At 37.0% G+C, this 16,590-nt stretch overlaps 1 protein-coding gene across 1 annotated transcript in view; it reads right to left on the reverse strand.

The window, feature by feature from the left end:
- LRRC69 (leucine rich repeat containing 69) overlaps positions 1-16,590 on the reverse strand; it is a 140,071-nt gene that overhangs the window by 109,913 nt on the left and 13,568 nt on the right. The window contains exons 4-5 of the mRNA XM_069086579.1: positions 13,578-13,605; positions 4,565-4,691 (exon numbers count right to left, since the gene is read on the reverse strand). Coding sequence (XP_068942680.1) covers positions 4,565-4,691; positions 13,578-13,605 — 155 coding nt within the window. The remainder of the gene's footprint in view (positions 1-4,564; positions 4,692-13,577; positions 13,606-16,590) is intronic.

Consider the following 16,590-nt stretch of genomic DNA (forward strand, 5'->3'; position numbering starts at 1 on the left):
CAGTTCCAGCCTCAGATACTTGGCACCCACACAAAATAACTGGCCGTGTAATCTTGAGCAAGTTACTTAACCCCAATTGCTTTAAAAAAAAAAAAAGACTTGAGAAACTTATCATCAGCTATCTGTGAACACTCATCAAAGCTAAGATCATAATAAGTTTTTTAAAAAGCAAAGAGAAAAATATATGATATACAATTGAAGTAAATTAAACTTGAATTGTTTAAGCAAATAACTCAAAATCAAAAAATGGAAATGAACGACAGAAATTATATTGACAACTATATTAGTTTTTCCAAAAGTTTAACCATAAATTATTTGTCCCAACAAGGAGACCAAGAGAACCCAGAATGCAATTTAATCATAATGAATCTGAATCTCCTGCAAATAAAATAAAATTTAAATCTCCTGCTGCCAAAAAAAACCCCACCAAATTAGAATGTAAACTTTCCAAGTCAACACTGGAATAGAATGTAAATCTCTCAAAGAAGGATGGTGGGCAATATTGAAATGATGCTTCTAAAGGACAGAGAAGCCAATGGTGAGGGAAAACAATTTAAGGAAATCTTGGAAAACTATCCAAGTTAATCAAAAGCTTCCCAAAGGCATTCAAGGATGAAAAAGGAACAACAGCTATAAACAGAAGAAAAATGGAAAAGATTTGTAAAAATCATTATAACAAGTTCTCCCTCCAACAATGGCAGGAGAACCACCACATTTGAACAAGCATAGTTTTAGATATGCGTACAGAGGAGATAGAAATGACAGTGAAGAGAACAGGAGGACAGGGAAAGCAGACATATCAAACTAAGCATATATAGAGGAGAGGCAACCCAATTTTTAGGTTGATTCTGCAAGCAACATGTTTGTCAGATTCTTGGGGAACTGATATACAAGGAATCTGAAGGAGAGAAATATCCTGATGACAGAAAAACAAATCAGTCTTTATTGATAATGAGAAAAGGTGGCCAAAAGAATATTGATAACTGTGAACCTCAATGCCAACTCTTTCTTCTATACAAAATCTTTATTTTTCCTTTTTATTTATTTTAGTTTTCAACATTCATTTCTGCAAGATTTTGAATTCCAAATTTTCTTCCTATCTCTCCCCTACCCCCAACCCCAAGATGGCAAGCCCAGTCTGCCATCTCTTATATCCTCCCTTATCCTCCCCCCTTACCCCTTACTTTCTTGTAGAAAAAGATAGATTTCTATATCCCATTGCCTGTATATTTTATTTTCCAGTTGCATAAAGAAATAATTTTTTAACATTTGTTTTTAAAACTTTGAGTTCCAGATTCTTTCCCTTCTTCCTTCCTCACCCATCCTCATTGAGAAGACAAGCAATTCAATATAGGTTATACATGTGTAGTTATGCAAAATATTTCCATAGTAGCCATATTGTGAAAGACTAACTATATTTTCCTTCATCTGATCCCACCATCCATTTATTCTATTTTCTCCTTTGATCCTGTCCCTTTTCAAGAGTATTTGCTTCCGATTACCCCCTCCTCCAATCTGCCCTGCCTTCTATCATCTCCTCCTCTTATACACTTCTCCCTTATTCTCTTGTAGAGTAAGATGCCAATTGAGTGTATATGTTATTCCCTCCTTAAGCCAAATCCAATGAGAGTAAGGTTGACTCCTTCCCTTTCACCTCCTTGCTCTTCCTCTCCATTGTAACAGCTTTCTCTTGCCTCTTTTATATGAAATAATTTACCCTATTCTATCTCTACCTTTCTCCTTCTTCCAATATATTCCTCTTTCACCTCTTAATTTTATTTTTTAGATATCATCCCTTCATATTCAACTCACCCTGTGCCCTCTGTCTATGTATACATATACACACATACATATGAATTATCTCTCCTGGATCTATTTTCCAGGTCAGTGGTTTTTCCAATGAGATATTTTACATTGTCTTCTATTTTTTCATTCTTTTGAATCTGTTTTATAATATCTTGATTTCTCATAAAGTCATTAGCTTCCATTTGTTCCATTCTAATTCTGAAGGAATTATTTTCTTCAGTGAGCTTTTGGACTTCCTTTTCCATTTGGCCCATTTAGATTTTTAAGGCATTCTTCTCCTCATTGGTTTTTGGACCTCTTTTGCCATTTGAGTTAGTCTATTTTTAAGGCATTATTTTCTTCAGTATTTCTGGATTATCCTTTAGCAAGCTGTTGACTCATTTTTCATGATTTTCTTGCATCACTCTCATTTCTCTTCCCAATTTTTCCTCTAATTCTCTTACTTGATTTTTGAAATCCTTTTTGAGCCCTTCTGTGGCCAGCAACCAATTAATATTTTTCTTAGAGGCTTTTGATGCAGGAGTTGGAGGGGTTTGTTTTTGTTTTTTGTGCTTTTTTGGAAGGGGAAGGACAGGGCAATTGGCATTAAGTGACTTGCCCAAGGTCACAGAGCTAGTAAGTGTTAAGTGTCTGAGGGTGGATTTGAACTCAGGTCCTCCTGACTCCAGGGCCAGTGCTCTATTCACTTTGCCACCTTTCTACCGCTGATGCAGGAGTTTTGACTTTGTCATCTTCTTCTCGTTCTATATTTTGATCATCTTTGTCACCACAGAATGATTCTATAGTGTGATTTCTCTTTCTCTGTTTGCTCATTTTGCCAGCAGATTACTTGACTTTTGAGCTCTTTGCCATAGTAGAATTCTGCTTCCAGAATGAAGAGTGCTGTCTCCCAAATTTCTGAGGTTTAGTGCAGCTGTTTTCAGAGCTACTTCTAAGTGCTGGCCTCAGACCTGTGAGGAGGATTCCCTCTCCATAGCCACCATAAATTCTGCCATGCCAGTGCTCCTCCTCACCCCAGGACTTCCACCCAAGACTGTGACCCTGATCCAAGTGGAGCAAAGCAAGAGAATCCTATCTCTGCACCAGCAAAGAGATTCCTGCAGTTTCCCCCCAGTCAGCCACTTGGTTCCCCCACCATCTGTGGACCTGGAGCTCTGGAAGCACTGCTACAGCTGCCTCCTCCACTCTCCCAGGAGCAGGGGCCAGACCACATTATTCTCTCATTCAGGTCAACAGAGTTTCCCCATTGACCTTTTATTTTTTCTTTGGCATTTATGGTTTGAGAAGTCTGGAAACTGCCAAAACTACCAAAGCCTGCTCTGGCTGGTCTGTGCCATGGGTCTGTGCTGGCATGGCCCATATGGGACTGCACTCCACTCTCAGCCCAGTGCAATAGACCCTTTCAGCTTGCCAGGCTGCTGGAGATGTATTTCATTCTCTCATTTTGTGAGTTCTATAGCTTTAAAATTTGTTTGGAGTGATTTTTTACAGGTATTGGAGGTGGTTGGGGTATGAGCTCAAGCAAGTTCCTGCTTTTACTCCACCATCTTGGCTCTGACTCTATACAAAATCTTTATAAAAGTTATCTTTACACAGATTGATAGCATCCTTAATTAGAATATTAGAAAGGAATAAACAGGCTTTCACTGGTGATATTCAGTGCCTCTTTACTGTTTGACAACTGAAAGACATATTGAATATAAAATCTTATTGTGCTTATTGTCCCCTTATAGACTCTTAAAATTCCCCCTTATAGACTCTTTTACAAAGAAGTATCTCCAGACATATATCAAAATCCTCTATGATTTCTTGGAAACTGTAACAACACAAATTTCTGTTCATTAACCCTTTGATAATAAACATCAGATTAACAATCACTTAAAGGAGTTTCCAGGTTGTCCTTCCACAAGGAAAAACCAAGTGGATGAAGAATATTAGTTGCCTAGATTTTAATATGTATTTGGATGGACACCCTGTAGCAGTGTCTACCAGTTTTTATATCTGGGACATCATGATGTTGGAAAATACTGGATGATGGGTGATGTCTTGACTTGTCCATGAATTGAATTTAAGTGAATCAGAGTTGTGCAAAGTCATCAGCCTTACTCTCTCTTCCTGATTTATCAAAGTCCAAGGGGGAGAACAAAAGTCAAGATGCCATCAGTGTCCCACAATGAAGTGGAGTATATCAGCATCATCAATGTCTGACCAAGCTCTAAGAGTTCCACAGAACCTGCTTAAACTGCCTTCATGGCCTTTAGAACAAATTGTTTTCTGGGACAGCTAGGTGGCCCAGAGAATAGAGCACCAGCCCTGGAGTCAGGAAGACCTGAGTTCAAATCCAACCTCAAACACTTGACATACTTACTAGCTGTGTAACCTGAGCAAGTCACTTAACCCCAATTGTCTTGCCTTCCCCCCTCAAAAAAAAAAAGAACAAATTGTTTTCATCTACCCATTCCACCAGGGGAAGTCTTCACATGCTTGGAGTAGAGATCCTCCTAACTTAAACTGAAGATTAGAGATTCTGCAATGGGAATTTACTAATTGCTTGAGATTGTTAGAAATAGGCATTCAGAAACACACAATACAACAACAAAGGAGCCTTCCCAAAAATAAAAATAAAATATTCACAAAATTAAATGTATAAACATTTGAATAAAAAGATGAAAACTGAAAAAAGACATCAAATACAATGCCTTTGGTACTATTCTTAAATTTTAATAGTTAAACTAAATATTTTTTTTTATTGACTTACCAAATGACTTAGGTGAAAATGACTTTATTAAATTTCTGAATAAATGGAGGATTTCCAAGTTTTTAAGGTACATCAGCTCTTCTGGAACTTCTTCTAGTTTATTGTTTCCCAAATTTAGTTTTTTCAACTACAAACAGGTAGAGATTTTAGTAGACTTACATGGTTTCTATCTTAGAATAAGAAAATAAATAGACATAAATTAGCTTTGTTTAATATTATAACTGAGAACTTCCATTTTCACCCTCTCTTAGGATTCTGAATTCTCTGTGGAAAAAAATAACAACTATAAATGACCATTTCACATGTTTTTCAAATTATTTTCATAGAAAAATTTATTTGAATTTTATTTTTTAAAACTTCATGCTAATTAAAATTAAACTAAAATTCTATTAAATTCTTTAAGTAGCTCCATTAAGACAGCGTAATAAACCAGTAATACTAAGTGCATTTGAAAATAAACCATTCATAACTCACTTGAGCTAGCCAAGTTTCTTCTGATATAAAGATCCACAAATACAATACTATTATAACTACCATTAGCAGGAGATATAAGTTTTTGGAATTAGGGAAATAAACCAGAGTCATTGAGATCTTCAGGCTAGAGTGCACTCAAGTAAACTTTTGTGTAGGCAAATCTTTCTGTTTTAGTCTTTGGGTAAAACAATTCAACTTAACAGATATTTATTGAATGCTTCTGTGCAAGGTACTCTGCTAACCCAGAAAAAAGAAACAAATAATAATATGAAAGTCTCTATAATCAAGCAACTTAGAGTTCAGTAGACAAAATAAAGCTTGTAGAAATAGTACCCCAATGAGGGGGGAAAAAAGATACTCAATATACATCATGAATCAAATATGAGATACTTAATTGCCTCCCCAACATAAAATAAATGCACAGGATATAATAAATAATAATTACTGTTATACTCCCCTGGGAACTTGAGACTTAAAACCACCAAGACACAAAGCAGTTTTCAGGAGTGCTAAATGGGCACTTCACATTTCACCTCAGCTCTACACTGTCCAAAAAATTGTCTTCAGGTACATGTCTTCCAGCAAGCCAGGACAGGTTTTGTGCATTTTCTCCATAAGTGGTCATCTCCTATACAAAACTCCCTGTAGTGCCAATGCAATATTTACAGCACTGATCATGACTATAAATATTCCCACATGGTGCTCAATCACAAAATATAACAAGCTCTCCATATAGAGGACAGAAGCAAAACATTTATTCAGACACCGGAAAACCAAATCCCAACATCAGGAAACTAAATCCATTATAGCAACATAGAAGTTAATGTACCGCAACATGTCAGAGCACCATGTCATCCTTTAGCCTTCCCACAAACCAATATAATATCAATATTTTACTTACAAACCTAACTCCTTGCCTGAGCATCCCTCTTCCACCATCTCTCTGACTCATCTTCCTGTGGACTCTACTATACTCTTCAGCAAACTCCTTCCATCACAGACTCCATGTGACTACATTCAGCCTATAGAAGGCAGAGTTTGTTTCAAAGCAGGGAAGGTCTTTAAATTCCCCTAAATTTATTAAGGGTCAGGGAAGATCTTCAAATTCCCACTACCATTACACTGCCCTTGCTATAAGTCACCACTAATGAAAGAACTTAATATCTCTTACCTCTTGATATTCTCAAGGCTGCTTTCAAAGCTAGAAATGAATTCTTAGAAGAACTCAAAAAAATAATTTAAAAATAAAATAATAGATTGAGGGAAATTAAAAAAAAATAAGAACAATTCAAGAAAACCAAAGAGATTATGAACAGAAAGTCAACCAAATGGGAAAAAAATCCAGAATCTTAAGGAAGAAAACAACTCCTTGAAAACTAGAATTAGGCAAGGGGAACCCAATGGCATTGTAACAAAAAAATGGAAAAAAGAAGAGAATATGAAACATCTCATAAGAAAAACAATTTTTGTGGAGAACAGATCAAGAACAGAAAACATAAGAATAATTGAACTACCTAAAAGCTACCATCAAAAAGAGAATCTTGATACACTAAAACAAGAAACAATTAAAGAATATTGCCCTGAAATTTTAGAACAAGAAGGGAAAGTGAAATAGAAAAAAAATTAACAATCTCCACCTGAAAGAGATCCCAGGATAAAAATCAACAGGAATATCATAGCCAAATTCCAAAAACCCCAAGTTAAGGAGAAAATATTGCAAGCAATAAGAAAAAATTCAAATACCATGGAGCCACAATTAAAATTACATAAGACCTAGCAGTGGCTACACTAAAAGATCACAGTTCTTGGAACACTACATATAAAGATCAAAAGTACCGGGGTTGTAGCTAAAAATATCATACTCATCAAAGTTAAGTATAATCCTGAACAACAAAAAGATATTCAATGAACTGATAGACTTTCAAGATTTTGTCATGCAAAGACTAGAACTTGTAGAAAATTTGATATACAAGATCCAGGAGTAAACATCATAAAGTAAACATAAGGTAAACATCAAAGACCAATTATAAACAGTATGCCTAATATTGTCATTAGTGATTAGATATTTTGAAAGAAATAATTCTAAAAAGATAAACAGTGTAGGAAAAGGTAAAAAGAGCAATTTTCTCACACAAATGAAGCATGAGAGGAAGAACTTATACAAAGGAATTGGATGAAGAAAGAGGGCTCGAAGTGCTGGAACCCTACTCACATCAGATCAGATGTAGGATAAGGAGGGCAAGGTTGTGTCTAAAAGGAAAGCAGAGGAGTGAGGAGGGATAGGATAAATAAGGTGAGAAGGATAGTGAGGAAAAATAGGAAGGAGGAAAATACACAAGTAATTGTAGTTTAGAACATTAATGAGATGAATATACCCATAAAATGCAAACAGCAGATTTAAATTTTTAATTCAACAATATGCTGCTTTCAGGAAACATTATAAAAATGAGAGATACACACAAAGATAAACTAAGGGGCAGGAGTAGAATTTATTATGTTAAAAAAAAAGGAGGGATAATAATCATGATCTCAGTTACACTTTGTGTCACTGTAGTGCCAATGCAAGATTTACAGCACCCACGAACACGATAGAGGCTGTGACTATAACTATCACATGATGTTGGATCGCAAAACATGTCAAACTCTCCAAATAGAGGATAAAGTTGAAGGATTTATTTAGACACCAGAAAACCAAATCCCAAAACCAGTAAGCCAAAGTACCAAAGATATTTAGAAGCCATAATAACGCTGAGAGCCACAGCATCCTTTAGCCTTCCCACAAACCAATATAAGATCAATATTTTCTCACAAAACTCTCTCTCTTTTGCTTGAACTCCTCCTCTGTCTCCAACTGTCAGACTCCGCCTCTACCAGCTTCTCTTTCTGTGGGCTCTGATTCTCCTCAGCAAACTCCTCCCACCACAGGCTCCATGTGACTACATTCAGCCTATCAGGGGGCAGAGTTTTATCTTCACAGCAGGGGAGATCTTCAAACTCCCCCCAGGTCTATTAAGGGGCAGAGAAGATCTTCAAATTCCCATTCCCATTACAGTCACTAATATTATTCAATATTGTTTTAGACCAATTAAAATGCTTAGACAGCATAAAATACCTGAGTGTATACCTGCCAAAACAGACAAAGGAACTGTAGGAACATAAAGATAAAATACTTTATATACAGATAAACTCAGGTCTAAATAATTGAAGTAATATTTATTGTTCATGGGTAGGTAAAGCCAATCTAATTTTTTAAATGGCAATTTTACCTAACTAATCTGTTTATCCAATGTTATTCCAATTAAATTACTAAAAAATTATTTTACTGAGTTAGGAAAAATATAACAAAGTTCATTTGGAAGAACAAAAGGTCATGAAAAAAAAAAGATGTAAAGGAAGTAGATTCAACAGAATCTGACCTTAAACTATATTAAAAGGTAAGAGCATTGTTGAAGTGTAAAACTGATAATTTTGATTATTTTAAATTAAAATTTTCTTGCATAAATAAAACCTATATAGACAAGAATAGAAGGAATGCAGAAAATTGGAGGGAAAAACTCAATCTCTCAAATGTGATTGGGTTGGAATATATCAGTGGTATAGGAATGATGAACTGGTTGACTTAGAAAAACATAGAAAGACTTGGACTTCCAAAGGAAGATGCTATCTATCTTTAGAGTAACAAATGATAGAAGGAAATAAACATAGTACAGTCTTACATAATGTGTATGAGTGTCTACATGTATGTATGTGTATATTTATCTCTATCTAGATATATGTATATATTCACATTTAACTGTTGCCTTCTTTGGATGGTGTGTGGAGGGAGAAAATTATAAAAAGTGCATAGCACAGAACAAGGAAAGCATCAAGGAAGCAAAGAAAATCTGGGCAGCTTTGAAAACAAAAGGAAGTATTTAGTATATAGGTTTTCTGGAAATGGAAATGTATTATTTTATATTGAATCTTCTCCTATGGTCTGCTATGTACGTGGTATTTTTTTTTTCTTTTCTCATTTTGTATTTAAGTTTAAATTTTATTTTTAATTACAAAAACAAAAAACAAAATTGAGGCAAAGAACCCAGAGGGTAGGATTGATATCCAAATATGATTTCTGACAAATAAAATAAATTTCTCTCCTGGCAAAAAAAAAAAAAAGATGGAAATGTCCATCTCAGGATTATTGTTCTTTAATCTATGCTTAGGGAAGAAATAAAACAGAAGACACTCCACAGTCCCAAAGACCAGGCCTACACTTGCCTAAGCCCACATATTTGCTTTGTCTGCTTTGGGCTTATAGTGTGCCATTACTCCAGTGGTAGAGAAGTGCACCAGCCCCCTCTCCAACAAACACCTCCCTTTAGAGATAGGCTCCGGTAGCCTCAGTATGATCCATAGATGGGAAGAAAGGAGAGAGATAAGAGTGGTTCATCCCCCCCCCTTTTTTATGTATGCCACAAAATCTTTTATTCTAGAAGTTTGTATTTTCATGCATCTCTTGAGTCTTCTATTTGAAGATCAAATTTTTCATTGAGCTCTGGTCTTTTCATCAGGAAGATCTGGAAATCCCCTATTTCAGTGAATATCCATCTTCTCACCTGAAAGATTATGCTCAATTTTGCTGGGTAGTTGATCCTTGGTTGTAATCCAAGCTCCTCTGCATTATGGAATATCATATTCCAAGCCCTCCAATCTTTTAATGTAGAAGCTGGAAGGTCCTGCATAATACTGACTGTGATTCCATGATATTTGAATTATTTATTTTGGCTGCTTGTAATATTTTCTCCTTGACCTGATAGTTCTGGAATTTGGCTATAATCCTTGGCGTTTTTAATTTGGGATCTCTTTCAGAAGTGTCTGGTGGATTATTTTGATGACTATTTAACCCTCTGGTTCTAGAACCTCAGGGCAGTTTTCCTTGATGATTTCTTGAAAGATGCTGTCAGGCTCCTTTTTCATTTGTTTATTTTTTTCATGCTCCTTTTTTCACCATGGCTTTCAGGTAGACCAATAATTCTTAAATTATTATTTATTTTATTAGTAAAATTATTTAATTCTTAAATTATCTCTCCTGAATCTGTTTTCCATAGTTGTTTTTCCAATGAGGTATTTTACTTTATCTTCTATTATTTTTCATTCTTTTGATTTTGTTTGACTGATTCTTGATGTCTCATAGAATCATTAGCTTCCACTTGCCCAGTTCTAATTTTTAACAAATTGTTTTCTTGAGTTAGCTTTTGTACCTCCTTTTCCATCTGACCAATTTTACTTTTTAAGGAGTTGTTTTCTTCAGTGAATTTTTTTTCCATTTCGCCAATTGTATTTTTGAAGGAATTGTTCAATTTTTCTTCTACTTCCCTAATTTAACTTTTAAGATCCTTCTTGAGCTCCTCCGAGAAGGCTTTTTGGGCTTGATACTAGCTCATATTCCCCTTTGACGTTTTGGATTGAGTATAGTGACAATGTTGTCCTCTTCTGAATTGGTATTTTGATCTTCCCTGTCCCCATAGTAAGACTCTATGGTCTTTGTTTTTCTGTGTTATCTCTTGCTCAAGGTGTTTGCCTTTTTCCTGGCTTTTAGAGTTGACCTTTTCTTCTGAATCACAGGGGGGCTCTGTCCCATAGTTCTTGTGCTGGGGGCTAAGGCCCTGGTTACTTACTTTGCATGCTGGGGTCTCCAGTTCAGGCAGATGGAGGTTGTAGAGATGTAGTTTATCGGGGACTGAGCTGGAGCTGATGGTGGTGGCTAGTCTGTGCTGAAGTGAGGTGGGGTTTTCTGTGTTTCCCCGGGTTACACCAAAGCTCATGGGGTGAGGTGTGGGGTGGGATGGTGTAGACATTGAAGGTTGTTGCCTCCTTGTCAGGGCTGCAGTAGAGCATGGGTAGACTCAGCCTCTGGTGGACATCCATCTGCTGAGCAAGCAGTGGTTTTCCATGCTGGTGTCTGCTGGCTCCCTTGCCTGTGCAAAGGCACATAGGGGTCCTGGTGTTGGTGCTTGCCCACTCTACCTCTCTGGGGATCAGGATCTCCTGCGGGTTTGCTGAGGTGGAGTTTGATGCTGGTTGGCTGGGACACCTCCTGTCCTCTACTGGTCCCCTTCAGTCACAGCAAGAGAGATTTTTCCTGTTAATCCCCCTTGACTCACAAGCTAAAAACTGCTGCACCCTGTTTTTCTACTGGCTCCACTGTTAAAGGATTTTTCCTGGGGTGGTATTTTCTGGGTTTTTCAAGGTCTATAAGGTAGAGTGAGAGTGACTTACTGCTTACTCTGACATTTTGACTCCTAGAAGTCAGTTCATTTTCTTTTAAAAATCCACCAAATCTGTAGCTCTTCCTGCTCATTGGCCAATAAGGGAATTGTTTCATCAATCCAAAGCACCTAAGTCCTTGACTACTGAATTGTTTCCTTGAAAGTGGTTAAGGCACAGGCTAACCCCTCCACGAGGATATACTACAAGCCAACTTTGGTACATGATTATCTTTAAGCTATGATGTGAATATGGCAATTAAGAGGTGAGAACAATAACTTAGGAGTGAAAGGGTTAAAAATATGGAGAAATGTGACAACTTATCTTGACTTTGAAGGCTGTGGAAGAATTAGGGAGGGCTGTGAAGAAATGCATTCTAAGTAAAGGGATGGGTATGAGCATAGCCATTGAGGATGGAGGCTACAGGAAATGTTTCAGGAAGAGCAAATAATCATGCTTAGCTGGAGCATATATTGGAATAGTAAGAGAAAGAAAATATTATGCTTCAATCTGCATTCAGACTCCATAGTTCTTTCTCTGGATGTGGAAAGCATTTTCCATCATGAGTCTTTTGGAATTAAGGACTAAGTCTAATAAAGTTCATCCCACAATGTTGCTGTTACTGTGCATAATGTCTTCCTGGTTCTGCTCACTTCACTCAGCCTCAGTTCATGCAAGTCTTTCCAGATTTTCCTGAAATCTGCATGCTCACTATTTCTTGCAGAACAATAATATATTCCATTCATATACCACAACCTGCTCAGCCATTCCCCAATGGATGGGCATATCCTCAATTTCCAATTCTTTGCCACCACAAAAAAGAGATACTGTAAATATTTTTGTATGTGTAGGTCCTTTTCCCTTTTTTATGATCTATTTGGGATATATACCTAGTAGTGGTATTGCTAGATCAAAGGTTATCCACAGTTTTATAGCCCTCTGGGCATAGTTCCAAATCGCTCTCCAGAATAGTTGGACCAGTTCTCTACCAATAATGCATTAGTGTTCCAATTTTCCCACATCTTCTCCAGCATTTATTATTTTACTGTTTTGTCATGTTAGTCATTCTGATAGATGTGATATGGTACCTCGGAGTTGTTTTGATTTTCATCTCTCTAATCAATAGTGATTTAGAGCATTTTTTCATATGACTATAGATAGCTTTAATTTCTTCATCTTCATCTTCATATGAACAGCTTGTTCATATCCTTTGACCATTTATCAATTGGGGAATGATTTATATTCTCATAGATTTGGCTCAGTTCTCCACATATTTTAGAATGAGGTCTTTATTGGCTGTAAAAATTGTTTACCAGCTTTCTGCTTCTCTTCTAATCTTGGTAGCATTAGCTTTGTGCAAAACGTTTTTAAGTAATCAAAATTATCCATTTTGCATTTTATAATGTTCTCTGACTCTTGTGTGGTCATAAATTCTTCCCTTCTCCATAGATCTGACAGGTATACTATTCTTTGCTCTCCTGATTTGCTTGTAGTTTCACCCTTTATGTCTAAATTGTGTACAATATTGACCTTATCTTGGTATATGGTGTAAGATGTTGGTTTGTGCCTAGTTTCTGTCTTACTGTTTTCCCAGCAGTTTTTGTCAAATGGTGAGTTCCTATCCTAAAATCTGGAGTCTTTTGGTTTATCAAACAGTAGATTATTATAGTCATTGACTACTAAGCTATTCCATTGATTCACCACTCTATTTCTTAGCCAGTACCAAGTAGTTTTGATGACTGCTGCTTTATAATACAGTGTTAGGTCTGGTACAGTTAGGTCGCATTCCCTTGCATTTCTTTTTATTAATTCCCTTGATGGAAATAAACATTTACATAGCACCTATTACATGCCAGGCACGATGTTAATTGCTTTTTTTAAAAAAAAATAAACATCTCAAATGAGGTAATAATTATAAAGGACTTACCATGGTGCTCGGCACATATCAAGTATTATATAAATGTTAGTTTTTATTATTATATGTCTTTTGATCCTCACAACAACCCTGTAATGTAAGTGTTATTATCTTCATTTTACAGTTGAGGAAACTGAGGCAGACAAGGCTTTCCCAGAGTCACATAGCTAGTAAGTGTTGAAGCTGGATTTGAGCTCAGGTCTTCCAGACTCTAGACCCAATGCTCTACCCACCCAGCTGCCACTGAGGGCAGAGACTTTCATTTTTTTTTCTTACAGGAAGTCTCTGGCCAATAGTAAATGCTAAAAAAATGTTTGTCGAATTGAATTGAACCCCTAAAGTTAAATTGCTCTTCTGTATTTATTACTAATTCCACACCTTGAAGTATTTGAGGGTAGGTGACTGTCTGGTGAATTTGTTGAATGAAAAAATGAAACAAAATAATTGCAGTGTGGTGCAATGGAAAGAGTACTGAATTTGGAGTCAGAGGACCTGGGTTCAAATCCTGGCTCTGTCACTTACTATGTGACCTTGGGTAAGTCAACTAAGCACTCAAGTTAAAAGAGGGGCTTCAGGTCTCTCATCTGGAAAATAATAAAAACATTAGGTTGGATAACCTCTAAAGTCCCTTCCAGCTCTAAATCTATTTGTTTAAGCAATTTGGTATTAAAATTAAAAATGCCACCCACCCTGACTTTTATTAGTAACAGATAAATGGATTAAAACTTATATAAAATAATAGGCAAATGTTTACAATAGAGGCTACTATATTTATTTCCCTAACACTATTGGTGAAGGTTATATGCTTTTCTTCCAAGAATTTCTATAAATCTGAACAAATTACAGTCATTCCTACCATCCTGGAGGTCTTGTTTCTATTGTAAAGACCAAGTTTAAAAAATTGTGTTCTCATTCCTCATGAAGAAAGATAATCCAGGGTCTGTGATTTTTCTGATTCTCTCTTCATAGCGGGAGGTATCTTCCTTTCCCTTGTCTATATGTAGTGATAAATGCATAGCTGTCATCCAGTTATGGTGGTCCAGTGAAATCCATGAGGGGCCCCTGTGAGTCATACTAGATCTGGTAAACTGAATGTGTTTGAAAGTTAAAATGTTTTAAATTAAGAGAAGCAAGTGAATGATTTCACCATCCTACCCATGGGAATCATCTGGGTAGCTAATAGGGATAGAGACTGAATCTGTGATTTCATTTGTACAGAGAACTTCTGGGAGAAGAAATTCCCTCCACTAAAGCATGTCAGCACCTTCTCTGAAAGTCATAATTTTAGAAAGTTGCCTAATGTAGACAATAAGCAAATAAATCTGCAAGAACAAGCTATATACATAATAAATAGGAAGTAATTAAAGAAGAAAGGAACTAGAATTAAGAGGAGTTGGGAAAGGTTTTCTATAGATGGCGCGATTATAGATGAGACCTGAAGGAAGCAAGGGAGGTCAGTCAATAAGCAGGTGGAGTTGAGGACGGGGAGCACTCCAGGAATGGGGGAAATGCCAGAGAAAATGCCTAGAACCAAGAAATGTAGTATCTTGTTCCTGGAATCACAAGGAGGCCAGTGGCACTAAATCAAAGAGAACATGTTTGGGATTAAGGTATAAGTAGACTGGAAAGTTAGGAAGGAGACAGGTTATGAAGGTCTTTAAACACTAAACAGAGAATTTCATATTTGGCCTTAGAGGCAATAGGGAGCCACTGGAGCTCATGGTGGGGGGAGGTTGTAGCAGCAAGTACCCTAGCATACTCAGGATGGCTGCTAGCACAGGTTCTTAGATCTGCTTTTCTAAAGGAAAGCAATCTTACTTTAATCAATTAATTACCTAGTTCGGGGGAAAAGGTTAGCACCCTGAACTTCAGAAAATAAAAACAGAAGTTACAACAGAAAATAGCACAATTCATCAGACAGGGCTTCCAACTGTCTGACCATTACATCCATACCTAGTTAGTTACCAGAGAGGGAAGCACCAACATCTGGGTTTTCAAAGCCAGGGAGGCTCAATGTCTGCCCAGAGTCTTGTCTGGCCAAATTACACAACTCTTCCCAAAGTGAGCCCCAAAGCAAAACCTCACATCAGGGTATGTATAGCCTTCTCCTGGGTCAGAGAATGTCACATCCCTCTTGTCCCACTGCCCAATAACAAAGCACCAAGGTGTGGGCATTCCTGAAAAACAAGCCTCCCACCACAGGCTCCATGTGACCACATTCAGCCTAATAGGGGGCACAGTATATTTTCAAATCAGGGAAGGTCCTCAAATTCACTTAAGCCTAACAAGGGGCCAAGGGGCAGAGAAGATCTTCAGATTCCCATTGCCATTACAGAGCGGGGTGTTGACATGTTCAAACCTGTGCTTTAGGAAAATCACTTTGGTGGCTGAACAGAGACAAAAGGAAAGAAAAGAACCAAAACCTAAAGAACTTGTACTTCATAGATAAATGTAATACTCAAGTCAGAGACACCTGCAGAAGGAGGGGGTTTCTTTCTGAGGATGATGCTGAGGCTTTATTCAAATAATGACTTATTGACAGTAGTGAAAGAATATTTAAACTCACAGAATATCAGAGCTGGGAGAGGTCTCAGAGCATATCACATACAGCCTGAATCCAGGAATCCCTTTAGCAACATTCCAAAATGTTGGTCCACCAGCCAGTCCTTTCCACTTTTAGACAACTGTGCTAGGAAATTTTTCCTGCTGTTCTTATGTTTTCTAGAGCCAAGAAGAACAAATCTAACTTCTCTTCCATATGTCAAACCCTCCATGAAGGCAATAACCACATCCCTCATATATCAAGACCACTGTGTCTTATCCTCTGTGCTGATGAGATGCCCTAAAGAACACTTGGGCCTTTCCTTACTCACCACAGCTGAACCCTACATATTTGTGTTTTTTCTCCTCATTAAAAGGTGAACTCACTGAGAGCAGAGACTGTCTTATTTTTCTATTTGTACCCCAACTGCTTGGCACAATGCTTTGCATATATTATGTGCTTTTTTGTTGTTCAGTCATTTTCAATCATGTATGACTCTTCATGACCCCATTTGGAGTTTTCTTGGCAAAGATACTGGGGTGGTTTGCCATTTCCTTCTCCAGCTCATTTTACAGATGAGCAAACTGAGACAAACAGCATTAAGTGCCTTGCCCAAGGTCACACTGTTAGTGGACAGATTTGAACTCAGGAACATCAGTCTTCCTGACTCTAGGTCTAGCACTATCCAAGGTGCTACCTAGATGCCATCATAATAACTACTGAAGGAATACTTTTTTTTTATCCATTCACTTGCTTGTATCCTTTTAAGAATTCAAACAATAAAAGGGGAGAGATTAAAAGAAGAGAGAGAGAGAGAGAGAGAGAGAGAGAGAGAGAGAGAGAGAGAGA

Source organism: Petaurus breviceps, unplaced genomic scaffold, assembly GCF_028583685.1.
Source record: "Petaurus breviceps papuanus isolate PSGF00001 unplaced genomic scaffold, PetGlider_PUasm1.0 179, whole genome shotgun sequence".
Classification (NCBI taxonomy): domain Eukaryota; kingdom Metazoa; phylum Chordata; class Mammalia; order Diprotodontia; family Petauridae; genus Petaurus; species Petaurus breviceps.